The sequence below is a fragment of the Anolis carolinensis genome, chromosome 2, assembly GCF_035594765.1.
Source record: "Anolis carolinensis isolate JA03-04 chromosome 2, rAnoCar3.1.pri, whole genome shotgun sequence".
In the NCBI taxonomy this organism is placed as follows: Eukaryota; Metazoa; Chordata; class Lepidosauria; order Squamata; family Dactyloidae; genus Anolis; species Anolis carolinensis.
The window spans coordinates 170,962,340-170,990,167 of record NC_085842.1 but is presented as its reverse complement, the minus strand read 5'-3'; the positions used below and the strand labels follow the sequence as shown (position 1 = coordinate 170,990,167).

The 27,828-nt window shown below is 43.1% G+C and overlaps 1 protein-coding gene across 1 annotated transcript; it reads left to right on the top strand.

Annotated features, from left to right (window-relative positions):
- Positions 1-5,823: 5,823 nt before the first annotated feature.
- On the top strand, positions 5,824-26,731 carry LOC100558421 (lysozyme C). Its single transcript, XM_008116415.3, has 5 exons — positions 5,824-6,126; positions 10,242-10,395; positions 20,198-20,362; positions 23,151-23,229; positions 26,513-26,731. The coding sequence occupies exons 2-5, from the start codon at positions 10,254-10,256 to the stop codon at positions 26,577-26,579; spliced, it is 453 nt and encodes a 150-aa protein (XP_008114622.2). The 5' UTR covers positions 5,824-6,126; positions 10,242-10,253; the 3' UTR covers positions 26,580-26,731.
- The last annotated feature ends 1,097 nt before the right edge of the window (positions 26,732-27,828 follow it).

Here is a 27,828-nt window from a genome sequence, read left to right as displayed (position 1 = left end):
GATATTTGGCAAAGTTCCTAAAAATGGGAACTAATGTGTTTTATATTTGTCTTTCAATATACAGTATGTGTTTTAATAGTCTTGTTTTTATCTGTGTATTTTGATTTGAGCCCATGGGAGAGGTAACTAATAATAATAATAATAATCATCATCATCATCATCATCATCCCCCCCCCCCCCCCGCAGGTGCCACCTTGACATGGGGGGGGGGGGGGCTTAACCACTCCAATGATGACTGAAGGCTGTGCTGGCAGTAGTGTAACTACTGGCAGGTCCAACCAAGCCAGAGAGGCCTCAGCTGAGGAGTGGAACCAAGTGCACCTAACCCATTAGCATTATGGAGAATCAAACCAAAATGAAGTCTATACTGGCTCAGTCGTCGCCCAGGATAAAAAGGACCACGGTGGATGCTGCTGATTCTGGACATCCATCGACAAGTGAGCTACGGAATCAAAATACAAATGAACAGTCACAGGAGCGGCAAAAATATACAATGCCAGAAAACCGCACAATTATGAAATGCTACTACAAATCTGAACCTCAAAGGCGTGGCTACCAAAAAAGGATGCATCAACTGTGGAAACAAGAGTACCCTGACTCACAGATAACAGAACCCCGACTGGCTGACCAACAAAGATTCATAATCAGAAATAAAGTGTTCAGTGAAGTTGAACTCGAAGAAATCAAGAAAATTTTCAAAGTAAATTACCATCAGACCACAGCACAGACAGCAGCAGAGACTCCAGCAACACTTGGAATGATGGAACAGATTGAACCAGAAGAAAGTGTGGAGCTTTTGCAAGAATTTGAAGAACCAGTACTTGAAACACGTTTTGAACTACCAGGAACCTTGACAGCAAGACAACAAGAGCTCAAGGATAAGATCATGGCTCATGCTGCAGCAAATCCCAACTCTAAAAACAGTGCCCAAGAGACACCTGGCGCCTCTCATGAAAGATGTGAATACAGTACTCTCCACTGTCCAAATAACATTAATTGAACAAACAAACCAGTATGCCTACAGTGCAGCAGTTATAGTAACAGAAGAGCTTGGGCTTCTATAACCAAGGCAGCCCCAAAGAAAATTGACTGGAAAACCAAAGTGGAAGGTCAGGCTAGAGTTGAAAATCAAAAAGCTTAGGTCAGCTGTAAGTAACCTGAAAAATATGAAAGAGAAGAAAGTGAAGAATGACAAAATCAAGCAATACCTGATCCGAACGTACTGGCTGAACACCAGAAAAACTAAAGAAGCTTTGGAAATCGTGAAAGAACAAATTACAGCAACAGCCAGGAAAATTGAAAGATATGAAGCCAGAATCATCCAGTACAGACAAAATTAACTGTTTCAATCAGACCAAAGACGGTTCTACCAGAGTCTGAACCAAACAACAGACACAGTAACCATAAAGCCAGAGAAAACTGCAACAACGAAGTTCTGGAAAGAACTTTGGGAAAATAATAAGAACTACAACAAAAACACTGGGTGGATAAAGGAGTCTGAAGGAAAATTCTCACAGAACAAAATGGAACAGATGGAAATAACAACTGAAATGATCAGCAAACGAGTGCAAAAAGTCAAGAACTGGACATCGCCTGGTAGTGATCAACTTCATGGATTTTGGCTCAAACATCTGATTAGTTTACATGGAAAAATGGCCCAACAATTCAATGAGATGCTGCAGAAAGGAAGTATCAGTGAATGGCTAACAACTGGAAGAACTTACCTGATACAAAAGGATCCAGCAAAAGGAGCAGCACCAGGAAACTACAGGCCAATAACGTGTCTGCCCACTATGTTTAAACTACTGACTGGCATCATAGCTGACAAAGTTCAAATTATCTTGAAGAAAAAAACATCTTGCCAGATGAACAGAAAAGAAACAAACGGAAAAGCAGGGGCACAAAAGACCAGTTATTGATTGACAAAATGATTCTGGAGAAGCATAAGAGCTGAAAAGCTAATCTTCACATGATGTGAATTGACTACAAAAAGGCCTTTGACTCACTCCCACACAGCTGGATCATCAAGTGCCTGGACGCCATCGGGATTTGTAAAAACATTGGCACCTTCATTGAAAACATGATGGAGCACTGGAAAACTGAACTGTTTGTTGGAAATGAAAGCTATGGACTTGTCAACATCAGAAGAGGAATTTTCCAGGGATATTAATTGTCCCCTCTGCTTTTCATTATTGCCATGATCCCTCTGTCAACAATCTCACAAAAAACAAATTTCGGCTATCAAACATCTAAGAAAGCTCACAAAATTTCACATCTGACGTACATGGATGACCTGAAGCTGTATGGGAAAATGGAAACTGAAATCCAGTCTCTGACCAACACTGTCCAAATTTTTAGCACTGATATTAACATGGAGTTTGGTTTGGACAAATGTTCAACAGTGGCATTGAAGAAGGGAAAAATCATTGAAAGTGAGGGCATAAATATGCGTAATGGCCAAACAATAAAGTGTCACCAGCCAGAGGCCTATAAATATCTGGGCATACTACAGCTGGACAACATCAAGCATGAACATGTGAAAACTGTGGTCAGCAAATAATACACACAAAGGGTCAGAAAAATTCTCAAAAGCAAGCTCAATGGAGGCAACACCATCAAGGCCATAAACACCTGGGCCATACCTGTCATAAGATATACTGCTGGCATTATAAATTGGACACAGGCAGAACTGGAAAACTTGGACAGAAAAACAAGAAAACTCATAACCATTCATCATTCACTGCACCCTCGCAGTGATGTTGACCGGCTATATCTGCTTAGAAGATCTGGTGGCAGAGGACTCTTACAAGTAAAACAAGCAGTCAAAGAAGAAGAACATGCCCTGGCAGAATATGTAAAGCAAAGTGAAGAACTTGCTTTGATTGAAGTAAAAAATCAGAAACTCCTCAAAACACAGCAGGCAAAAAACCAGTACAAGAAAACCGCACTACAAACTAGAGCTGACAGCTGGCACAACAAAACATTGCATGGAAAGTTCCTTGACAAAATTGAAGGAAAAGCTGATAAGGAGAAGACCTGGCTCTGGCTCACGAATGGGACCCTGAAGAAGGAGACAGAAGGCCTGATCCTTGCAGCCCAGGAGCAAGCCATCAGAACAAATGCAATTAAGGCCAAGATCGAAAAATCAGCTGATGACCCAAAATGCAGACTATGCAAGGAAACCAACGAAACCATTGATCATATCCTCAGCTGCTGTAAGAAAATTGCACAGACAGACTACAAACAGAGGCACAACCATGTGGCCCAAATGATCCATTGGAACTTATGCCTCAAGTACCACCTGCCAGCAGTAAAGAACTGGTGGGATCACAAACCTGCAAAAGTATTGGAAAATAAGCACGCAAAGATACTGTGGGACTTCCAAATTATTATTATTATTATTATTATTATTATTATTATTATTATTATTATTAGTGTATGACACAGCAAACAAGATAGATATGTAGACCTACATAGCAGGAGAGAGAAAGCAACGAAACAGAGGCAGATGTTATCTCTGTTTTAATGACAATTCCTAATTCTGTCTGTAACTTGGTATGTGCTATATTTCTTTTTCTTCCTTTGTTGCCCTGATTAGAGATGGCTGGAGAAATCACTACCATGTCTGAAATCCAATTTACTGGATAGCAACCTGCCATCTGAGTTCATAGTTCCAATGATGGAATCTATCTCCATTCTTGTCCGGACTTGCCTGCTGTCTTCAAACCTCATCCATAGTCTGCTTAGACTGAAGCTGTAACACTGTGTACATAAATAAACAAATAATCAAGCCAGCTTTCCTAGACAACATATCACTCATGTCTAGGTCTACTTTGGCTTAATATCTGCTCAAGAGGATGCCATCCTTGCGAGCAAAGCCTGCAGTATAACAATGGTTGTGCTCATGACCAATAGATAGGTGCACGGATCTCTTCCTTGATACTTCCTTTTCCCCAAGGCAGGATACAGGCTTTTTTTGTTGTGTCAGAAGCAAATTGAGGCAAGTTGCTTCTGGTGTGAGAGAATCGGCTGTCTTCAAAGATGTTGCCTAGGGGACGCCCGGATGTGCTACCATCCTGCAGGGGGCTTCTCTCATGTCCCCACATGAGAAACTAGGGCAGACAGATGGGAGCTCAACCCATCTTGTGGATTCAAACCGCCAACCTTCAGGTCAGCATTTCAGCCAGCACAAGGGTTTATCCCATTGCGCCACCACGGCTCATTAGGATACTGGCTTAAAATGAACTTTGAAATGAGCCATTACAGTTCCAACAGGCGAAAACGAAGCCACGTTTAGGTAAGTCACATCAGAGTGTGTTCAAGATGGCAAAGGGTATGAATGAGGAAAATCAGAAGAGGCTTCAGCACTTTGCCTGAGTGTACAAAGAAGGGTAGGATTCTCTCATCTTCTTTTGCTTCCCCTCTGCTGAATCAACTAGCACTCTTTGTACTTTGAACTCAGTTTGCAGCATTGGAAATTGGGTGAAGACAAAGGAGAAAAATGGGAAAGGGAGAAACAAGGACATTTTTAAAGCTGCTAAAAATTGAATGACAGGAGGGGCAATCAGGACTGTCCTTGCCAATTCAGGGCAGTCTGAGGGCATGGTATACACTTTTTACTGAAAAGGTTTAAGTAGGTACATCACGAACACAAAATGCAATCCAAACAGTTGCCCAATATTTAAGGTACAGAACAGAGCTGAGCAAAGTGTGGTGCATGTGCCACTTTCGGTGGTCCCAAGCCCCACCCCCCATTTCATTTTTTAAATCTCCAAATGATCACGGTGGCTGTGGGAGCATTTTTGCCACTGTGTGCATCTCTGAGTTCATTTTAAGGTTAGAATAGTGGTTCCCAACCTTTGGGCCACGGCCCAGCAGTGGGCCGCGATAACAAAAATCTGGTCTGCGAACCTCCTTCCTCTTTATTTATTTTGTTTTATTTTATTAATTTTATTTCCATTCCTTTCCACAGAGCTGACAATTTCATTGGCTAGACCACATCAGCTCTAGATTATTAAATATGGTTTTCTATGGGCGAGCAGATGGCGCCTACTGGATGGCATATGTTCTGTATCAGAAATTAGAGCTGATATGGTCTATCCAATGCAGTTTTCTGAGTCAGCACCCCAAATAACCAAACCAAATCTAAAGTTGACCAAGATTTATGACTCTTTTGATACTAATGCTGGAGAGTGGCTCCTGGTCAAAGTGGTCCCTGGTCAAAGTGATCCCCGGTCAAGTGGTCCCTGGTTAGAGCGATCCCTGTTCAAGTGGGCCCTGGTCAATGTGGGCCTTGGTCAAAGTGGGCCCTGGTCAAAAAATGTTGGGAACCACTGGTATAGTAGAAGTCTTCCCCCAAAATAGTTAACCAAAGGGTTCCCAATGTAATTGAGATGAGTATTGGGATTTTTTGTGGGGAGAGAAAGCCACAGCCTCCAAAGTCTCCAGGGAGGCTAATGTGCCTGCCTAGTTCACCCTTCTCCCTAAATTGGTCCAAAATAAGTCATAGAGAGAGTAGGGTTTCTGTCACTGGTTTCAGCTTCAAGTTAGGTTTCAGCTGACAAGTTAGCACTGCGCTTTGCCTTTTCTCTGTGTGAGGAAAAGTCAATGTAGCCTATAGGATCTTGCTAGGAAAGGCTAAAAACCATCAGTTGAATCAGTTCTAGGAATGAAAAGAACTTTCTGAAAGTATTTTTAATAGTATTCTCTGGTTCTTTCTTAGATTTCTGTGCAGAACTAATGTTCTTTTTGGGGCTTCCTTGTCACCACAGAGTTCTCAGGATTTCTCCAAAGGGGGGTCTACAGCACACATGGGACCACCCTGGGGTTTTTCCGTGGTTTACTCAGGATCTCTGAGTGGATTCCTATATGTGAAGGCAAAGGAGGATTCCTCAGAGGTCTGCTTCAGCATCCTTGGGGAAAATGATGTCACAGTTCAACTCACGTTCTAGAATTTCATGGAATTTCTCCAAGGAAGAAGAAGAATGCTGGAAGCTCATGGCAGCAGCAGGGTTCATGCAAAAGCAACGGTGACCCCAGGCTTTTCAGCACTGCCTTCACTTTTGAAACACATCCTGCGGCCCCCTGTGACCAGCCTGGCTGGATTTCATCCTTTTCTTACAGACGGTGAGCTCAGTCAAGCCATCCATGGGCTGCCATGTGCCACTTGTGCTGATTTATTTAAAGGGAACTTTAAAAAACTAATTAAAAAGTATTTCACCCCATATTTCAATACAAATACATTAAGAAGACAGCCTTACATGTCCATATCAATAATAAAACTCAGGATAAGCACAGTTAGCTATAGAAATGCAATCTATGATTGGAATGCACCAGGCTTTTGATTTCATTTCACACAGGAAAATGCATGCTAACCCGCTTATTTTATAGGGAGTTAAGGAGGGGAAAACACAGTCAGTCTTGGGTTTATTCCTTTAGGATGCAATGAATGTTTGGGCTAAGTGTTGGACTCTGGATCACCATATAACATCTGCAAAACAGCCTGGGGAGAGTGGGTCCCATGACACTGGGAATCCATGCTAGGTTTTGGCTCATTTTGAAGGCATTGTCCAAGATTCTGATCTATTTTGGAGAGCTCCTTCAAAGCTTGCTGAAAATCTGACATGCATTCATTGCCCCACTAACATCCAGCATAGATGATAGCGAGTTGGTTCTTAGTTTTCTTTCCCATGCAGCCTGATCTTCCCGGCAGTATTGCTCTCATAAGTATTACCCTATACATCTTGGCCACTAATAATGGCTGGAGTCAGTGTGGGGGCAGTAAATCCACTCCAAATTTTAGCCTGAGTTTTGCAAGAACTAGCCAAGGTTCTGAACCTTACCCCCAATTGGTGCCAGCACCACGGAGAGCTCCTTTAAAGTTTAAAATAAATTTCACCATTTCATGGAAGCACCTACTTGCCATTCTTTGTTGGCGTGTGGGAAAAAGCAGTTGATGTGGGGAATGGTTCAGGGGGAAACTGGAGGTCATAAAATTATTAACCATCCCCATCCCATTCATTATTCTTTCTCTGCTTTGACGCCATTCCTAGCCATGGATTGGGGAAAATGTTGCTCTCCAGATTGTGCTTCCAGCACCCTAAACAAGGGTTGATGCTAAATTTTTCTCTATATTAGAATAATAGAGTCAAAGAGTTGGGTGAGACGACAAGAGCCATCCATTCTAACCCCTTGCCATACAAGAAAACACAAAGCACTCCCGATAGATAGTCCACTACCCTCTGTTTAAATGCCTACATTTCCTTACAATTCCACCCACCAAGTGTATTTCTTTTAGCTTTATATCTCTCTTGCTAACTTCTCTAAATGAGGTTGGAGAGAAAAGAAACAAATAAAAGCAGTGCCCAGGAAAGGTTCAGCACTTCTGCTGTTCATCTTGCTGCTTTTTAAATTGTAAATAACTCATCTCATTCCTATATGTTCCAGCTATCCAGCTAACATGAGTTTGGGGCCCTGTCAGCTGTGAGAGCAGAGTCTCCAAAGAAATTCTTATTTGCACCCAAACACTGTGGATGTATGGAAGCTGTATGAACATAGCCCCCAATCAAAACTATGTTGTGTTCTGAATACTATTTGTACCCACATCAAGGGGACAGGTTTGCCCTCAAACCACCTCATGTCTCGATAGAAGACAGTTCCATTCTCATTGCATGAGAGAAAGGAGCTGGGATGAAGTCCATAACCCACCTTCTGATTATTTTACTATTGAACCTATAGATGATGTAGAACATTAGAAAATGGACATCCTTCTACTTATGATGGGGTTGTCTACTTTTGGAGTAAATTCTATAGTGGTTTGAATGTTGGACTACGGCTCTTAGAAGCCAGGGTTAAAATCCCTGTTCATTCATGGGAATCCAGGGCCCTTCCACACAGTCATATAACCCAGAAAAGATGAAAAATCCCACAATATCTGTTTTGAACTGGAATATTTGGCAGTGTGGACTCAGATAACAGCTCAAAGCAGATATTGTGGGATTTTCTGCCTTGATATTCTGGGTTACGTGGCTGTGTGGAAGGGCCCAACATGGGTAATTTTGGGCAAGTCCTCTCAGGCTCAGAGGAAGGCAATGACAAATGACATTTGTAAAAATCTGACCAAGGGAGCTCTAGGAAAGAGTCCCCATAAGTGAAGTGACTTATAATAGCAAATCAAGGCTCATAATAGCAAATCAAGAATAAGGAGCTAAATGCATCCTCTATCTCAATCAACCATGCTTCCCCCATGCTTAAAAAAACATTGGAAAACATCTCCAGGTAATGAAGTTTGGAATCACTGGTGTCTGCAAAAAAACAAAAAAAAACAAGGCTAAGAATTGTACAGTTTAAATGGCACCAAAGAAGGAAATGAAGTCACTGTTTCTGGTCCCTATACCCAGCTGCAATTGATCTAGATGCATCTGAAGTTGGACTAACTAAAGTTTCCAAACACTCTTTGAAGGCAGCCCTATGTAGAGTGTGCAGTGATCCCTGCTGAAAAGGTCTTCCAGAACTGATCAAGGACAGAGTGGTGTATATTCAGTCCTCCACTTTATGGTTTTGAATTTTGTGGATGTTGCTATTCATCAATTTAATTTAAATGTCATTTTGAGAAATCTCTAGATCAGGGATCCTCAATCTTTTTAAGTAGAGGGGCCCAGACTGTTTTGGGGGGGGGGGGGAGGCGCGGCTATAGTTTGAAAAAAATGTGAAAGAGCCAAACAATATCTAAAATGAATAACACTTTTAGCCAACACAAATTTACCAGTATTTCAATGGGAAATGTAGGCCTGCCTTTGGCTGATGAAATAGTCAAGTTACAGTAGAGTCTCACTTATCCAACATAAACGGGCCGGCAGAACGTTGGATAAGTGAATATGTTGGATAATAAGGAGAGATTAAGGAAAAACCTATTAAACATCAAATTAGGTTATGATTTTACAAATTAAGCACCAAAACATCATGTTTTACAACAAATTTGACAGACAAAGTAGTTCATTACACAGTAATGCTATGTAGTAATTACTGTATTTACGAATTTAGCACCAAAATATCACAATGCATTGAAAACATTGACTACAAAAATGCATTGGATAATCCAGAACGTTGGATAAGCGAGTGTTGGATAAGTGAGACTCTACTGTAATTAGGATTGTTGTTGTTGTTGTGTGCCTTCAAGTCATTTCAGACTTAGGGTGACCCTAAGTCTAAAGTTTAGGGCAGGGGGCAGGTAAATAACTTTGGAGGGCCACATCTGGACAGCAGGTGTTAGACCTTTGGTCTAGTTTCTCCAGTCTGATTCCATGGTCATCTTCCGGAGGTCACTGATTATAGACTCATGCTGGAGGAAGTAGAAATTCCTAAAGAAGTGTTCTCTTGATTTAAAAAGTATTTAAAATATATTTATTGAGATTTCTAGAATATCAATTGATAAGAAACAAAATAAAAATTAGATTTTTAAAAAGAAAATCATGATTATTTGCTTTCATGGGGGCCCTACACCCCTAACTCCAGCAATTGTGGAGGACTGACTTTACTACAGTAGAGTCTCACTTATCCAACACTCGCTTATCCAACATTCTGGATTATCCAACACATTTTTGTAGTCAATGTTTTCAATACATCGTGATATTTTGGTGCTAAATTCATAAATACAGTAATTACTACATAGCATCACTGTGTATTGAACTACTTTTTCTGTCAAATTTGTTTTATAACATGATGTTTTGGTGCTTAATTTGCAAAATCATAATCTAATTTGATGTTTAATAGGCTTTTCCTTAATCTCTCCTTATTATCCAACATATTCGCTTATCCAACGTTCTGCCAGCCCGTTTACGTTGGATAAGCGAGACTCTACTGTAATTGCTGCTTTCACCCTCTTCCCAACTCTTTAAAATGACAATGTCCTTCTTAACTCCTGGGCGAACAAGAAGCCTACCTGTACCTCCCTTATTCCACAAAGGAAATTAAATAATATTCCCAAGAACAATATCCAGGTTTGTTAGAGATTCTTTTCATGAAATGGTCAATCAATGTATTCAGGAAGGACATGGGCCACAACCTGAAATATTTTACAAGTTCCAACTTGCTTTCTTTTTGGACTACCTAAATGTAAAGTTACGCCGTAAACCCTAATGAGGAATCTTCAATCCATGTTGAAGGGAAGGTTGGGAGTGAGGGTGGGCACATTTAAATGTTTTCACATTGAAGTCAATGTGACTTCCTTCCCCTCCTCCCAGGTGGCCGAGACCATGGCTCCTTTGCTCCAGACCCTCCTCCTCCTCGCCTGCTTTGTGGAAGCAACCCAAGCCAAAATTTTTGATCGCTGTCAGCTGGCCCATGTGCTGAAGGACAACGGGTTGGATGCATTCGAGGGGATTAGCCTGGCTGACTGTGAGTGCTGCTCCTCGGCAGAGGACCAAATTGAAGGGCACAGGGTATGGGTAGAGTCAACCTCTCATATTCACTGGGGTTAGAGGCACAGGACCCATGCAAAAATGGAAAAAACACAAATTAAAAACATGTTTTTAACCTCAGAGAATGATAATAGTAATAATACATTTTATTTATTGCCCACCTTTGCTGATGGCTCGAGGTGGGGTACAATAAAGTCAAAAACATATGAACATAATATACATACACACAGAATATCTTTCTATACATCTCTAGCTCCTTCAGCACAAATATCTGTTGGAAGTTGACCATAGACTTACACTGGAGGGCCAAAGAGTTTCTAAGAATTTCTTAGAACATTTTAATCAAATTTGAGAATAATCAAGTGGAGGGCTGACTGGCTATGTTGGGTCTCTGCATAGAATCATAAAATAATAGAGTTGGAAGAAACTACATGGGCCATCTTGTCCAACCCCCTGCCATGCAAGAAAAGTACCATCAAAGTACCCCTGTAGTAATGTTATCAACCCATCAACCCATTTTATTTCAAGGGAAGGATGGAAAGAGTGATACATAGACCATCTTCAGCCCCAATAGCATTTTTGATCCTAGGCAACATTCCTATTTTTAGAAATATATAATTTGGAAAAAGCGTATTGTCTCCAAGGGAATCTAATCAACCCCACCTTCCTCCAGGGTGTAGGAACAATTTTGTTATGTTTTCAGACCATTTTAGCCCAGGAATTGCCTTTTTAAAAATGCAATAAGTCTAGTAGACATTTATTGGAGAAAGAGGCTAGTTGGTTCATGCAGTCCTGGTCCACTTGGAAACCAGCATAACTTCGCAATCCCTGTGGGTTGCTCATTCCTATTTTATGGTCAAATTATTCCTTTAGGGTTTGGGGGAATGTGCCGTCCGCCGGACAATAAAAAACTATAAAACTGAAACGTGCTGTCCTTTATCCGGGCGAACTGCAAATCCCTATAAGCTGTCCTATAGATATTGAACGACTGAGTCTGGATAACTTCAAAAAAGGATGTTTATTCATACAAGGTTGTAAACCTGGCACAGATCTTAAAGTTGCAGAAAATGAAACAAATTTCCATAGGTTTTAGTTGCAGAATTATCCCTGGTTCCAGAAGGCAAAAGTGATTATAAAACCACTATACCCTAATCTCGCTGCCTATATTAGAAGGAGAAACTCTTTCCTTCCCTATCTTTACAGCAAAGATTAGTTCTAGAAGCGATGGAATAACTTTGCTCCTCTAACTAGATTTCCTATTCCAGATCAATATAATTCAATACTTATCTAATTTGGATAGGCTTAGATTGGCCTGGTTTTGAGGATGATTTGTCCCAGTTAGCCTTGCACAGCTCCAGCACGTTGGAAGACTATAGCCAGAATGAAGCTCCAAAATGGAGACTAGACCCTGGTAAAAAGGGCGGTCCTAAGATGTTGCATTCTTTGACCAATCACTGCAAAGAAAACTGCAGCCAGCTCTTGCAGATTCCAAACCATTTTTCCTAGGCTTTTGCAGCCAGAGGCTCAAACAAAATGTAAAGGAGGGAAAACAAACAAACGACCAATAGGTAAGGCAAACCATCGTCCTGGGGGACGGAACACTCCCCGCTAAATTCCCAGGATGTGGGAATTTACCAATCAAAAACATACAAACACCTTTGTATACACAACAATACAAACACTAGAACTTTAAACATCTCCAATAAGCAACACGAGGTCACTAATTGGTCTGTCCAAAATGGACACTTTGTCTCTGTTGCAAGTCTTTAATTGAACTTTCCTGACCTTACCGTCCGGGCAAGGAAAGGTCTTTAATACAATGCCCATGGGCCACGCATGGCGGGGCAGGTCTTTGTCCTTTAACAACACAACGTTGTTAACCTCAATGTTGTCCTGTGGGCTTTGCCAGATTCTTCTAGCTTGAAGCTGGCTTAAGTACTCAGCTTTCCACCTTTTCCAAAAGTGGTTGGCCAAGGACTGCACCTGTTTCCACAGGGCACGGTGAGTTCCGTCCGGAACTGGCAACATGACGTCCTTCCATCCTGGCACCTTTTGTGTCAAAATAAGTGCAGGAGTCAGTGGTTGTAAGTTCTCAGGGTCACTGGTAAGGGGAACCAGCGGCCGGTTGTTGATAATTGCGGTAACTTCCGCCATAAGTGTCACCAAAACATCATGCGTCAATGACCTATGACTCAAAAACATGGCATTAAGGATTTTGCGACTAATACCAATCATCCTCTCCCAAACACCACCCATGTGGGAGGCGTGAGGAACATTGAAAGTCCACATAATTTGTTCAGTATTCGTAAAGTTCTGAACCTTTGGGTCTCTCCCAAACCTAGACACACAATTGAGTTCTTTGGTCGCACCTACAAAATTGGTGCCACAGTCCGACCGAATTGACTTAATTGGCCCTCTGAGGGCTATGAACCTTTTTAATGCGTTTAAAAATGATGAAGTGTCCATCCCTTCTATGACTTCTATATGGACAGCTCGTATTACTAAACAAGTAAACAAAACTGCCCACCTCTTGTTATTTACAACACCACCCCTGGTTTTCCTAGTGACAACCTCCCAAGGACCAAACACATCGATTCCCACATGGGAAAAGGGTGGGTCTGTCAAAGTCCTATCCTGAGGTAGTTCTGCCATCAACTGACTTTGACAGTTTCGCCTAAGGCGCCTGCATTTAACACATTTGAAAATACAACTGTTGACCAACCTTTTGGCATTAACTACCCACAGACCTTCATTTCTAAGGGCTGCCTCAGTTAGAGTTCTACCCTGATGATGGATCCTTTCATGGTGATGCCGAACGAGCAGCAATGCAGTGTGACTATTAGGGGGTATGATGATGGGGTTTTTTATGCACGCCTTGAGTTTAGCTTTGGCTAACCTTCCTCCAACTCTCAAAATACCCTCCTTGTCTAGAAATGGGTTTAACTCATTTAGAAGACTTTGATTAGGGATGTTGAGCCCTTGCTCTAGCCTAGCTATTTCCTGCTTGAAAGCAGATCTCTGCACTGACTTGAATATGACGCTCTTAGCCTTTATCATATCCTGGACCTGTAAAGGCTCACTATCTTTGCAAGCTAAACGATGTATAAGCCTAGCTACTGCTCTAAGAAGACTGTGCCACTCCGAAAAACATTCAAAACGGTGTGGTTCCAGGCAAGATCTTTGGCCCATCTTGATTTCTGTGGTTGATTTGCAGGCTTTCACCTCTGCACTTCGTGAGACTTGAGCATTCATAATGTCCGAAAACCTTTGCTCATCTTTCGAGAGCGCTGTGGCTTCGTCTCTCTCAGAGACTTTGAAGATGGAGGAATACTCTGGAGTTATTGCTTGGCAGTAGACTGAGATGTGACTTAGGCAACTGCGCACAAGTGTAGGACGTCCACCTTTAAGCACCTGTGCTTGATTGGAGTCCAACGACGATGGTGGGTGCATCTTGTTTATGCACACTGGGCCTGTAACTGTCCAGCCTAGTGGTAGCAGCTGAGCAATGGGCGCCCCTGGAGGTCCCTTAACTTGGTCGTTCACATAGAACAAGTTCGGACAGTCCGCACCAAGCAGAAGGGCAATGTCCACATCTGGACGGAAAGCAGGTATGGCATTCTTTAATCGTCGCAAATGTGGATGAGCCTCCACAACTTCTCTAGTTACAATTTGTTTTTTGTTCCGAGGGATGGAGGAACACTCAATCAGGTCTGGCAACTTGAACTGCCTCTTCTGGTCGCAAGAGGAGACAACAAAGCCAGATGCTATGCGACCCTGCAACTTCTTTTTTCCTGCACACGTAGTCATAGTGTAGTCAACCATCTTGGTTTTAAGGTCAAACATGCGGAAGAACTCTGGAGTAGCCAGGGAGGCGTCGCTCTGTGAATCCAGGGCCACATAGAGTCTCTTTCTAAGCCAAGGGCTCTTGGCTGGATATACATCCGCTAGGCAGATAGGATGACAAACTCTGTACTGGTGCGAGTCAGAACACAGCTCTGTACAGGCGACTGCTGAAACCTCCACCTGCATCTCTGGTACAACTGGCTTGTCGGTGTCTTCGACTGCTGACTTTTCTTTTGGTGAAACGTTCCCTTTGGGGTGGGAGATGACACTGGAGTTGTGCATTGCGGTGCAATGCTTGAGGCTGTTGCATTTCTCACACTTGACGTTTTCTTTGCAGTTGGACGCAAAGTGTGGAGTTGCTCCACAGCATCTAAAGCAGATTCCCTGCTTTTGAACTAGCTGTTGCCTCTCTTTGTATGACTTTCTACTAAACTCCCTGCAGTTGGCCAAGCTGTGAGGCTTTTGGTGGATAGGGCAAAGCAACTCTTTTACCTCCGACCTGGGTTCATCAGTCTTGTGTTGAGTTTCGACTGCCTTTACGCTGACAGGTCTATTGGCCTCTCTAGGTGGTTTCTTGTCCACTTCAGATGCCTTCCCTGGATGGGTCCCTTGGTATAAGGTGGGGAGGCCCGTCTGCGGATCATTCCTTTCTCTGGCTGCCCTGGTGATGAACTGGACCAAATGAGAAAATGGAGGGTATGCCTGGGAGTGGGCCTCCTTGTAGTTGAAGACCTCCTGTCCCCAGCGTTCTTGCAAAGTGAAGGGCAGCTTGGTCAAGATCTGCCTCTGGGACAGGTGCTGATCGAGGCACTTCAAACCGGGCAGTTCTGGATTCTCCTTGGCCGACTCTAATTCCATAAGGAGATCGCTAAGGTCCCACAAGAGTTTGAAGTCTTTGAGTTTTAAAGCTGGGAACCTTTGGAGCTTGTCCATAAGAGATGCTTCAATCTCTGTGCTGGCCCCATACCTCTGCTGCAACCTGGCCCAGGCCTTTTCCAGGGCTTTGTCGGGATCGGCTACGTGGGCTGCGTAGATCTTCTTAACTTGTGAGGATGAGGCTGGGCCCAACCATGCAGCCAGAAGAGTCAGTTCTTCCTCAGGCAATAACTTTAAGTCTCTGATTGCTCTCTGGAAGGTGGCCTTCCAGAGAAGAAATTCCTCAGGCTTGTCCGAAAACTTTTCGACACCCTTGTCCTTAAGATCTCTTCTGGGGCTTCTGATGATGGAGACAAGCTGGGACTCTGGCGTCGAAGGGAACAATTGAGGAGTTTGCTGTTGTGGAGTGGACTCCCACCGTGCACCTTGCGTCAACCTTTGGCCTCTTGGAGGGATGACATCGACCACTGACGAATCGGTGGCTCCCTGTGCAGCTGTCTGTAAGGGCCAACTAGCACTTGGCCTTGAGGCCCTGATTGACTGACCTAGGGATTTAGCAGGAGGCACAGGTAGCTCGGGCAAGGGTGAGCTCCCCGCTATGACGCTCTGCTCTGCAGGAAACTCAAAAGTGACTTTGGGGCCCTGCTCTGGGTAAGGAGAGAAGTCTTCCTGTTCCTCATCCGAAAACTGGCTGTTTAAGCTATTAAGATGCACAAGCACCTTGGAAGAAGGGTCCTGCTTCGGCAACTGACTTACATTTTCTTCTGTGAGTGGCTCAATTAGGGCCTTGGCCAAAGTCTCAGCCCTTACCTTTTTGGCAGTAGCATCCATCCTTATTCTAAGCATTTCTATTTCACCTTGCCTTTGGGCCTGTTCCATTTGCATTTCGCTTTGTCTACGGGCCTGTTCTATTTGCATTTCGCTTTGTCTACGGGCCTGTTCTATTTGCAGTCGTTGCTCTTCTTCTTTAAAGGGAAGGGTGAGATCAGCTGCCTTAGCATCAGCCTCCGCCCCCGCTACCTTGCTCTTTAGCTTCAGACGTGCAGCCTCCTTAATGTGCAAGGCAGCTAGGGAAGAGATGGCACTCCCAGCAGCAGAAGACTTGCTAGAGTGGCTATGTTTAGATGATGCACATTCCCTTAGCTTAGATACCTGGCTAGAGCGGTTGGACTTAAGACTAAGTGCCACAGCAGGTGATTTTAAAAGATTGGTCTCATGGCTGCATAAGGAAGACTGATTTCCTTTTGGCTCAGACCTTAGATTAACAGGTGGAGAACTAAATTCCAAGGCATCTAGAATTGCCCTCACCTTATTTTCTTTCTCATTAGTGTCAGCTAAGACACTCACTATTTCTAACTCTGAATCCTTGGCGTTAATGCGCTCGAGGACCTGGACTATCTTAGACACCAAACCCCTCCAAATACCGAAGGTCTCTTCAAGGTCGGTCTGTAATATGGATGGCACCCTTGTAATACCCAAGCTCTCAATTCTGTCCATCAATGTTACAATTCGCTCCCATGCCGAACCTAACCTCACATGGAGGAGCTCCTTTTCACCTATTAGATGGGCTAGCATCTTGGCTGAAGGGTGCTTTATCCTTTGGGGCCTTTCATTCCTACTTTCAGCCTCAGAAGGAGGTATACCATCTGTATCATCTTGAAATTGCATAGACATTATGTATTCTTAATAGCAAGTAAATTTACAACAAAAGCAAATACAACATACCAGCAAGTAAATTTACAATAAAAGCAAATGCAATATATAATACAATGCACAACACTTAACCATAGCAATATATATCACTAAGTAACTATACTTTACAAAGATTGTGACCTTTGGCGCCAGATTTTAGTGGGCAAGCTGCAAAATGCCAACTGACAGCGACTTGCCACTTGATACCTCCCTTGCCCGAGTGACGTAAACTGCCAAAATGGCGACTTCGCCAAATTTTCAAGCACCTCGTGCTCTGCGGCTCGAAGCCTGCCGCCGAAGGAGCACCGAGGCTGGCTTTGGAAAGGAGGAGAGAAAAGACGCCTCCTCCCCGCTGTGAAGGGAGGTCACCACCGCAGGACGATGAAGCAGGTCACCACCGCAGGACGATGAGGCAGGTCACCACCGCAGGACGATGAGGCAGGTCACCACCGCAGGACGATGAGGCAGGTCACCACCGCCAGGCGATGAGGCAGGTCACCACCGCAGGACGATGAGGCAGGTCGAAGCCGGCCGAGTGCTCCGGCCGAACTCGCAGCAGCGTTGCCAGGCCTGTCCAGGTTCTAGCCTGGTTCTGGTGGGCTTCACGCCTCAGAGCCAGCCAAAGAACTGTCGCTGGTGCTCCGCGGCTCGAGGTCTACCGCCGAGGGAGCCCTGGACGTTGCTGGGAACTGCACAGCCTGTGCAAACCCAGAAAGCCACTGGGCCACGTGCGCACACGCGAGCCAAATAGCAAGGAAATAGAGCCCCACTATTTGACTCCTTCAGGTCTGAGAGCGGGCTCCACTGCCTCAGACGCTGGTAGAGTCTTTAGGTATGCAGACTGAGCTCAGGCGGAAAAGCCGCGGCCTAAACTAAACTTCCTAAACTATAAAAAACTATAAGCCGTGCAAGCTAGCTCAAGCGGAAAAACCGCTGATCTACCTCAAAACTGTGCCGTCCGCCGGACAATAAAAAACTATAAAACTGAAACGTGCTGTCCTTTATCCGGGCGAACTGCAAATCCCTATAAGCTGTCCTATAGATATTGAACGACTGAGTCTGGATAACTTCAAAAAAGGATGTTTATTCATACAAGGTTGTAAACCTGGCACAGATCTTAAAGTTGCAGAAAATGAAACAAATTTCCATAGGTTTTAGTTGCAGAATTATCCCTGGTTCCAGAAGGCAAAAGTGATTATAAAACCACTATACCCTAATCTCGCTGCCTATATTAGAAGGAGAAACTCTTTCCTTCCCTATCTTTACAGCAAAGATTAGTTCTAGAAGCGATGGAATAACTTTGCTCCTCTAACTAGATTTCCTATTCCAGATCAATATAATTCAATACTTATCTAATTTGGATAGGCTTAGATTGGCCTGGTTTTGAGGATGATTTGTCCCAGTTAGCCTTGCACAGCTCCAGCACGTTGGAAGACTATAGCCAGAATGAAGCTCCAAAATGGAGACTAGACCCTGGTAAAAAGGGCGGTCCTAAGATGTTGCATTCTTTGACCAATCACTGCAAAGAAAACTGCAGCCAGCTCTTGCAGATTCCAAGCCATTTTTCCTAGGCTTTTGCAGCCAGAGGCTCAAACAAAATGTAAAGGAGGGAAAACAAACAAACGACCAATAGGTAAGGCAAACCATCGTCCTGGGGGACGGAACAGGGAATCTCTGGAGTTCACAGCACTGGAGTTCCCTCCCCCTTCAACCTACAAGAACACCTCTCACCTTCCACCAGAAATTAATCACAGAGCCACACCGAAGGACCTAGAAATTCACAGATGTATTCTCTTTAGGACTGCAGACATGACTCCACGATCAACTTCCAGCGGAATCTAATCTATGAATAAACAAATCTGCCAAAGTCAGTTCTGCAGATGTGAAGATCCAATTGTACAAACAGAACATATTTAATATAATAATAATAATAATAATAATAATAATAATAATAATAATAATAATAATAATACTTTATTTATATACCACCCTATCTCCCGGATGGGACTCAGGGCGGTTTCCAGTCATAAAAACAACACAAACATTACATAACAACATAATAACACATTATTAAGCAAAGTAAAAATACAATTATAGAAATAAATAACACTTACATGACCTGATCAAGGGGACGGGAACCATAAACCCAATATATTAAAATATATCATTTTAAGTTAGAGAAATCTTGTGCAATATATTCAGGCCCAGAAATTGGCGGTATTCCAATGTAATTACTGAAAAACCTGCCGACACCACCAGGTCTTCAGTTCCTTACGGAAATTGGATAATGTAGGGGATTGCCTGATCTCTTTTGGCAATGCATTCCAGAGCCGGGGGGCCACTGCCGAGAAGGCTCGTCCCCTCGTCCCCACCAGCTGCACTTGGTAGGGCCTATGTTCAGCAGTTGGTCATGTGGAAAAACAGCTAGTTAGTCAGGGATTCAAGTGGTTTTGAAGAGCAAGGTCATGGACCGGAAGACCTCCCCCTCTTTCACATACACATAATAGTGTCCTAAGTAGATATGAAAGGGGTCTTGGGCTGGAATCCACTTCGTGATTGGTTCTGGAAGCTAAGCAAGGTCACCTTAGTTAGTACTTGGATGGGAGACTACCAGCGGATATCAGGTGCTGTAGGCTATTTCATAACAAGGAACTGGCAAAACCACTTCTGAGTATTTCTTACCTAAGAAAGCACTATGAAATTCATGGGGTCGCCAACCTGGAGAAACATATGCTCACACAACCAAGAGTTGTGCAAACTCTTTTTATGGCATTGAGCAAGGAGCTGCCCAGTGCCTCCTTACACAATGCTTTACCTGGGCCACATAACAGCAGTAGAATGGCACTGTGACTCAAGTTCATCCCCTTCAATCTCAATAGTCACTGGTTGGCCAAATAAGTGCCAGAAGTTCACCCTTGTTCCTCCATCCTTCCCTAGAGGCCATCTTTATATCCTCAGTGTAACCAGAGTCTGTACAGTATGTCACCAACCATACTGTGATGAAAGTGAGATTATGGTACATATTTCCCCCCTGCTGTTATTAGAGAGTTAATATTACACTATAGTATTCATCCAGTTTGACACTACTTTAAGTGCCATGGCTCAATACTTTGGAATCGTGAACTCATAGTTTTTCAAGGTTTTTTCTGTCAAAGAATATTGGAGCCTCATCAAACTACAAATCCCAGGATTACACAATGGCAGTTAAAGTGGTGTCAAACTGGAGTAATACTACAGTGTAGATGAACCCTGAGTTGCTAGCTGCATAGTGTGCTGTGCTCACTTAATACTCAAGGAGTTACTGGGGCCCAGTGTATTAGGTGTTGGACCTGATAAAATGACCCCCTCCCCCATTGCATTCTCTACAGGGATCTGTATGGCGTTTTTTGAGTCTGGCTTTGACACTGAGGCCATTGATTGGCACAATGATGGCACTAAAGACTACGGTATCTTCCACATCAACAGCGGCTGGTGGTGCAAAGATGAATCTCTTGACAGTTCATCAGAGAACCTTTGCTCCATGAATTGTAAAGGTCAGTGTCTCTGGTCATTGGCCGGTCTCCTGTTAGTGGCATTACACAAACATCACCTTATGCAGGGATGTAATTTTGCTTGGTAATCAAATCCCATTGACAGTGGTGTATGTTGTGCACACGGGATAGTTGCTTCTTTATTTAAATCCCATATTTCTCCTGGTATGGGACTCAAAGTTAAAAGAGACATAATATATTATTGTACACTTGCTACTACCTCACTGTGAGACGGCATCAACTTACTGTCCTGATGATGAGTGGCATTGCACAAAACCTGAAGAACATCATTGCAGAAGGTATAGTCCACCACCACTGGATGATCAGAGGCTTTGACCATCAATAGCCCCTGACGGCTACATCTCAGGGAGGTGGCAGACCAGCAATGATGTTGTGTGATAGGGACTATCAACACTGGGGATGGTTCTGCTAGTGTGCTGTTCTCCACCTCCATGTGATAAAGTCCATGTTTTAAAAGCTACACCAAATACAAAAGTCTAAAGCAGGGTTGTCAAATTCATTTTCATCAAGGGCCACATAAGTCTTTTGGTTGTCTTCAAAGGGCCATTGAATCCATGAATGGAAATTTGGTGAATACAAAGGGTCACTATGTTATCAAAGGCTTTCATGGCCAAAATTACTGGATTCATGTGAGTTTTCTGGTCTGTATGGCCATGTTCCAGAAGCATTCTCTCCTGATGTTTTGCCCACATCTATGGCAGGCACCCTCTGAGGATGCCTGCCATAGATGTGGGCAAAACATCAGGAGAGAATGCTTCTGGAACATGGTCATACAGCCTGGAAAGCTCACAGCAACTCAAAGGGTCACTATTTATTTTTTATGCAGTGGTGAATCCTCTCTAGTTTTGACCCAAGTTTTGATTAGAGGATTCTTGGAAGTGTAATCCAAAGAAGGAGGGAAGAAAGGGAGCAAAAGAAAAAGAGGGAAGAGATTTTTCCAAACTCAGTTCACAATAAAAATGACAGTCATTTAAAGGTCTGGAAGCTGGTTCTATATGACTCAAAAGTACTGGGCTTCTTGTGCTTACATTTCAATTCCCCTATCATTTCATTTTTGTTTTATTTTTTGTTCATGATAGATCTTATTGCTAATTGCATATAATATGCATCTTGACTTTTTAGGGACCTTCCTTCACCCATCATGAACGGAAAGAGAAATTATGGTACAACACCGCCATCTGCTGGCTCTTTGCCTTCAGTACTGTACATGCTTTTCACAGGTTTTGCTACCTCAATTCAATCTTTTCTTCCTTGATTAAAGAGGAAGTAATAAAACCTATGATTATAACAGGTGTATCTACCCCATAAAATCCAGTATTCCAACTCTCCCACTGCCCTGATTTAGCAGGGATGGCAAAATAAACAACTTTTCTTGATTTGTATGTTCTTCCTCATTAATAACCTCTGCTGTCTTGATGGCACAAGTCACAACCTCAGAAGAAGGCAAAGACAAAGCTCCTCTGAATAAATCTTGCTGGGGAAAAAATTATACATGACTTGAAAGCACACAACAACATATTGGCAGTGTTCTGATTTTGCTTAGTCACATATGTTCTGGTTTTCATCTGTGAAATGTTGGAAAAAAATGAGCATTTGTAGCAGGACAACTGATTCTTTGAATCCTAGGCCCCTTTGAAATTTCCATATAAAAATCCAGATTATCTGATTTGATCATCTGGATTATATGGCAGTGTAGAAGGGGGCCTAGTTTTCAGAGAAAAATGGGAAATGAATCAAAGAAATACATCTACAATGTGACTCCCTTATCCATGGACTCAATATCCGTGATTTCATTTACACACGGTCTGAAAAATATTCTGTTCCAGAAGTGTTTGTGAGCCTCTATGGCATGCTTCCAGCCTACGTTTAGTCAAAATGTCTCTGTCATCTATGGTTTCGGTGCATTAGAATCATATAATCATAGAGTTGGAAGAGACTTCATGGGCCATCCAGTCCAACTCCTGCCAAGAAGCAGAAAAATCAGATTCAAAGCACCCCCAAGAAATTGCCATCCAGCTTCTGTTTGAAAGTTTCCAAAGAAGGAGCCTTCACCACACTCCAGCCAGAGAGTTCCACTGCTGAACAGTTCTCACAATTAGGAAGTTCTTCCTAATGTCCAGGTGGAATCTCCTTTCCTGTAGTTTGAAGCCATTGTTCCGCATCCTAGTCTCCAGGGAAGTATAAAACAAGCTTGCTCCCTCCTCCCTATGACTTCCCCACACGTATTTATACATGGCCATCATGTCTCCTCTCAGCCTTCTCTTCTGCAGGCTAAACATGCCCAGCTCTTTAAGCTGCTCTTCATAGGGCATGTTGTCCAGACCTTTGATCATTTTGGTCGCCCTCCTCTGGACACATTACAGCTTGTCAACATCTCCCTTAAATTGTGATGCCCAGAATTGGACACAGTATTCCAGGTGTGGTCCAGGTAATTCGATGATATGCTTCCCAATGGAAGTTATCATTGATACTACAGATTAAACTTTTATTACTGTACAAGGGATTTCATTGAAATTGTATTGCAGTTCTTGCTTTATGATCCTAACTTTTGACAAGGAAAGAACACATTTTGAACTTGAAAGGGCTTTGGTTTTTGGAGAGGGGGAAAAAAAGATTAGCATTCCCTCCAACTGTCACAGTTTGGTAGGGAATGTCCTGATTAAGCTTCTCGAATCCGGGGTAGTCTTAAAACAAAGTTCGTACCGACTTATGCAACAGGAACTATGCCCAATATCGATGCCTTGCCTTTCTTTTTTCTTTTCCTTTCCAGATTTATTAGATGATGACATTACAGATGACATCAACTGTGCCAAGAGGATCGTGCAAGATCCCCAAAGCATGGGGGCTTGGTATGAGGGCATCCTATGCTTGCCACCCACAAATTATCCCAATTTGCCCTAATTGGCACAACTTTCATTATCCCAATGGCTCCCTCTCTTCTATGTTCACAAAAGGATCAAAATGTTTCTCTGTAGCCCTGGTCCTGTGCCTTTTGTGGCAGCTAAACACACTGCTATTAGTTTGCCAAAGCTTTCTTCGCCTCTCGCTCAGGCAGCTGTGAAAGACACAGACGCAAGGACAGACTTTAGAAATATTTTCCCTTTTGCATTGCACATTAGAGTGCAATGATCCCACTTTAATTGTCATGTCAACATCTTGTGGGCTCCTGGGAATTTTAATCAAGAGGGGAGCATTGGGAATCCTCAGCTAGAATGCTTCTCTGATGTAGTTCAAACTACAAATCCTAGGATTTCAAAGAATGGAGCCATGTATAATGTAAAAGGACCCCAGGTCTGGAGAACAGGTGGCTTTCTGGATGCTGCTGGTCTAGTGACTCCTACGGCCCTAGGCAACATTGTCAATGAAGAGGGATGATGGGAGTTGAAGTCCAGCAACATCTGGAGGATCTCAGTCCTGCATGCTATATTTACAGGAGGGCACTGTGATAGAAAGGAGCCCTGGTGGCGAAGTGTGTTAAAGCACTGAGCTGCTGAACTTGCAGACCGAACGGTCCCAGGTTCAAATCCCGGGAGCTGAGTGAGTGCCTGCTGTTGCTCCCGCTTCTGCCAACCTAGCAGTTCGAAAACATGTCAATGTGAGTAGATCAATAGGTACTGCTCCGGCAGGAAGGTAACGGCGCTCCATGCAGTCATGCCGGCCACATAACCTTGGAGGTGTCTACGGACAATGCCGGCTCTTCGGCTTAGAAATGGAGATGAGTACCAACCCCCAGAGTCAGACATGACTGGACTTAATGTCAGGGGAAAACCTTTACCTTTTTTTACTGTGATAGATGACAGACAGGACTTCTTATGTGTTGTCGAAGGCTTTCATCACAGGGGTGTTGTATGTTTTCCGGGCTGTATGGCCATGTTCCAGAAGTATTCTCTCCTGACATTTCACCCACATCTATGGTAGGCATCCCCAGAGGTTGTGAGGTATGCAGAAACTAAGCAAGGATATATCTGTGGAAAGTCCAGGGTGAGAGAAGAACTCTTTGTCAGTTGGAGGCCAGTGTGAATGTTGTAGTCAATCACCTTAATTAGCATTGAAAAGCTTCATCTCCTGGCTTTTCCTGCCTGGGGGCATCCTTTGTTCAGAGTCATTAGCTGCCCTTGGTTCCTATGTTTGGAACTTCTCTATTATCAGGGTGTTGCTTCTTATTTACTATTCTGATTTTTGAGTTTTTTTTAATACTGGTAGCCAGATTTTGTTCATTTTCATGGTTTCTTCCTTTCTGTTGAAGTTGTCCACATGCTTGTGAATTTCAATGGCTTCTCTGTGTAGTCCGGCATGATAGTTGTTGGAGTGGTCAAGCATTTCTGTCTTCTCAATATACTGTGTCCAGGTATATTATTTTCTCCATATATATTAGTTTCTTCATACCTCACAACCTCTGAGGATGCCTACCATAGATGTGGGTGAAATGTCAGGAGAGAATACTTCTGGAACATGGCCATACAGCCCGGAAAACATACAACAACCCAGGACTTCTTATTTTTCTACAGTAAGAGTCCTGTAACTGTGGAATCCAGAAGCAGGAGTTTCACTTACCTGTGCTCTGGGGAAAATAGTCTCTCCAGGAATTTGCTAGGTACTCCAGGTAATTTGATGATATGCTTCCCATGGAAATTTTCAAAGATCCTGTCTACACTACCATATAATGCAGTTTGAACTGCAATATAGGGTCGTTGTAGACCTATATAATGCAGACTGAAAGATTCTACACTGCTATACAATACAGTTCAATACAGTTAATCTGCATTCTGAAAGTGCATTATATGGCAGTGTAGATGGAGCCATAGTGAAGGATCTTGCAAAATCTTAGAGAGGATTCATGGAGGTGACGGCTCCATGATATGCTGGGACCAGAAGTCTGGCATTTTAATGTCTTTCAGTCCTGCTTCAGGTCGCCCTAGAGTACTTGGATGGGAGACTGCCCATGAATATCAGGTGCTGTAGATTATATTTCAGAGGAAGGAAATGGCAAAGTCACCTCTGGGTCCTCCTTGCCTAAGAAAACAATTTGAAGTTCATGGCATCACCATAAATCCACAGGTGATTTGAAAGCACAGACACAAATGTGATCAGAGAGACAGAATCTGCTGATAGAGTAGACCTTTCCTCTACTCTGCACTTGATCACACTGTGCATGGCCAGAATAGTCCTTTACTACATAAGGAACCCCGGTGGTGAAGTGTGTTAAAGCACTGAGCTGCTGAACTTGCAGACCGAAAGGTCGCAGGTTCAAATCCCGGGAGCAAAATGAGCACCCGCTGTTAGCTCCAGCTTCTGCCAACCTAGCAGTTCAAAAACATGTCAATGTGAGTAGATCAATAGGTACCGCTCCGGTGGGAAGGTAACGGTGCTCCATGCAGTCATGCTGGCCACATGACCTTGGAGGTGTCTACGGATAACGCCGGTTCTTCGGCTTAGAAATGGAGATTAGTCAGACACGACTGGACTTAATGTAAGGGGAAAACCTTTACCTTTTACAAAAGCAAGAGGCTAAGGCCAGAGCTTAGAAATACAAGATTTTTAAATAATAATAATAATAATAATAATAATAATAATAATAATAATAATAATGATAAAGATAATGATAATAATAATACATTTATTTCTTACCTGCCTCTCCTTGCGGCTTGAGTATAAATGCAAATATAGCTCCAATATAGAAAACACTTGAATTCCCTGCTCCAAGGATGTATCTGTACTGTAGAATTAATGTCGTTTGGCACCATTTCAACTGCTATGGCTCAGTGCTTTGGAATCATGGGAACTACAGTTTTACAAGGTCTTTAGCCTCGTCTGTCAAAAAGCAATGGTGCCTCACTAAGCTGCAACTCCCATGGCAGTGAAAGTGGTGTCAAGCTGCATTAAGTCTAGTATAGATGTACCCCTGGTCTAATGCATGCTTTCTCAGAAGGAAATCCCATTCAAACCCAGTGCTTTGGGAGAAATGCTTTTCTATTCCCATTGATTTCAGTGAGAAGGTTGGATGATGGCTATAATACTGTTTTCCCCTTGTAAGTCATTTGCAGGACAATGAAATTCCTGCACAATGTATGAATTTCTACTTAGGAGTATGAATTGTACTGAGTCATTTTCTCTCTGATCTCCTTCCTGCAGGAATCAGTGGAAAATGCATTGTAAAGACCAAGACCTGTTCCGCTGGGTGAAGGGTTGTCAGCTGTGAAAAGGAATCTGGCCACAATCTGTCTGCTCCCTAAAATGATAAATGATTATTTTATTTTTAATATCACTGTCAAGTGCCTTCTGTATTCGGTGTTATTTCTGATGATTCATTCAATTCCGCTGATTAAAGTGAAATGTTTTCATTCTTGTGCATTCTCTGTGATGCCTGCTAGTCCTCTTTCTACATGACAGATTGAGTCTGGATCTACACTATCATATAACATCCAGATTGCCTTGAACTGGATTATATGGCAGTATATACTCATATAATCCAGTTCAAAGTGGATTATCTGATTTGGCAATCTGGATTATATGTCAGTGTAGATCCAGCCCGAGTTAGTGGGAGGCCATGGTCATGGGGCACTCCTTAATGTGAATAGGTGTCCGATGAGTGTCCATGTCAACCTCATGAAAGAAACAATCTGCCCTGCCTGTTTTCCCAAACAAGTGTGGCTTTCCTTACCTCATGGAGATCAACACTATTGTTGTTGACATTGAAGATGTCATCACCTGGGCCAAGAAGATTGTGAAATAATAGTTTGGATAAAGCATTTTCTACAGAATCCACTATAAATACTGCATGCTGTTGCTAACAGACTTATTGTTGCCAAATTTTTCATGATGCCAACATTGAGCTAAGCTAAGGGGATCTTGTTTTGGGTTGTCCCAAGGCATGCGGATCTGGTATGAGAGCATCCTATGCTTGCCATCCACAGTTAGAATAATAGAATCACAGAGTTGGAAGAGACCTCACGGGCCATCCAGTCCAACCCCCTGCCAAGAAGGAGGAAATTGCATTCAAAGCACCCCCGACAGATGGCCATCCAATCTCTGCTTAAAAGCCTCCAAAGAATGAGCCTCCACCACAGTCCAGGATAGAGAGTTCCACTGCTGAACAGCTCTCACAGTTAGGAAGTTCTTCCTAATGTTTATGTGGAATTTCCTTTCCTGTAGTTTAAAGCCATTGTTCCATTGTGTCCTAGTCTCCAGGGCAGCAGAAAACAAGCTTGTTCCCTCCTCCCTATGACTTCCCCTCACATGGCCATCATGTCTCCTCTCAGCCTTCTCTTCTATAGGCTAAATATGCCCAGCTCTTTAAGCCGCTCCTCATAGGACTTGTTGTCCAGATCCTTGATCGTTTTAGTCTCCCTTCTCTGGACACATTCCAGTTCCAGTTGTTTCCAACTTCTGGCAGCCCTAAAGTGAACCTGCCATGGGGTTTTCATAGAAAGATTTCTTCACAGAAGATT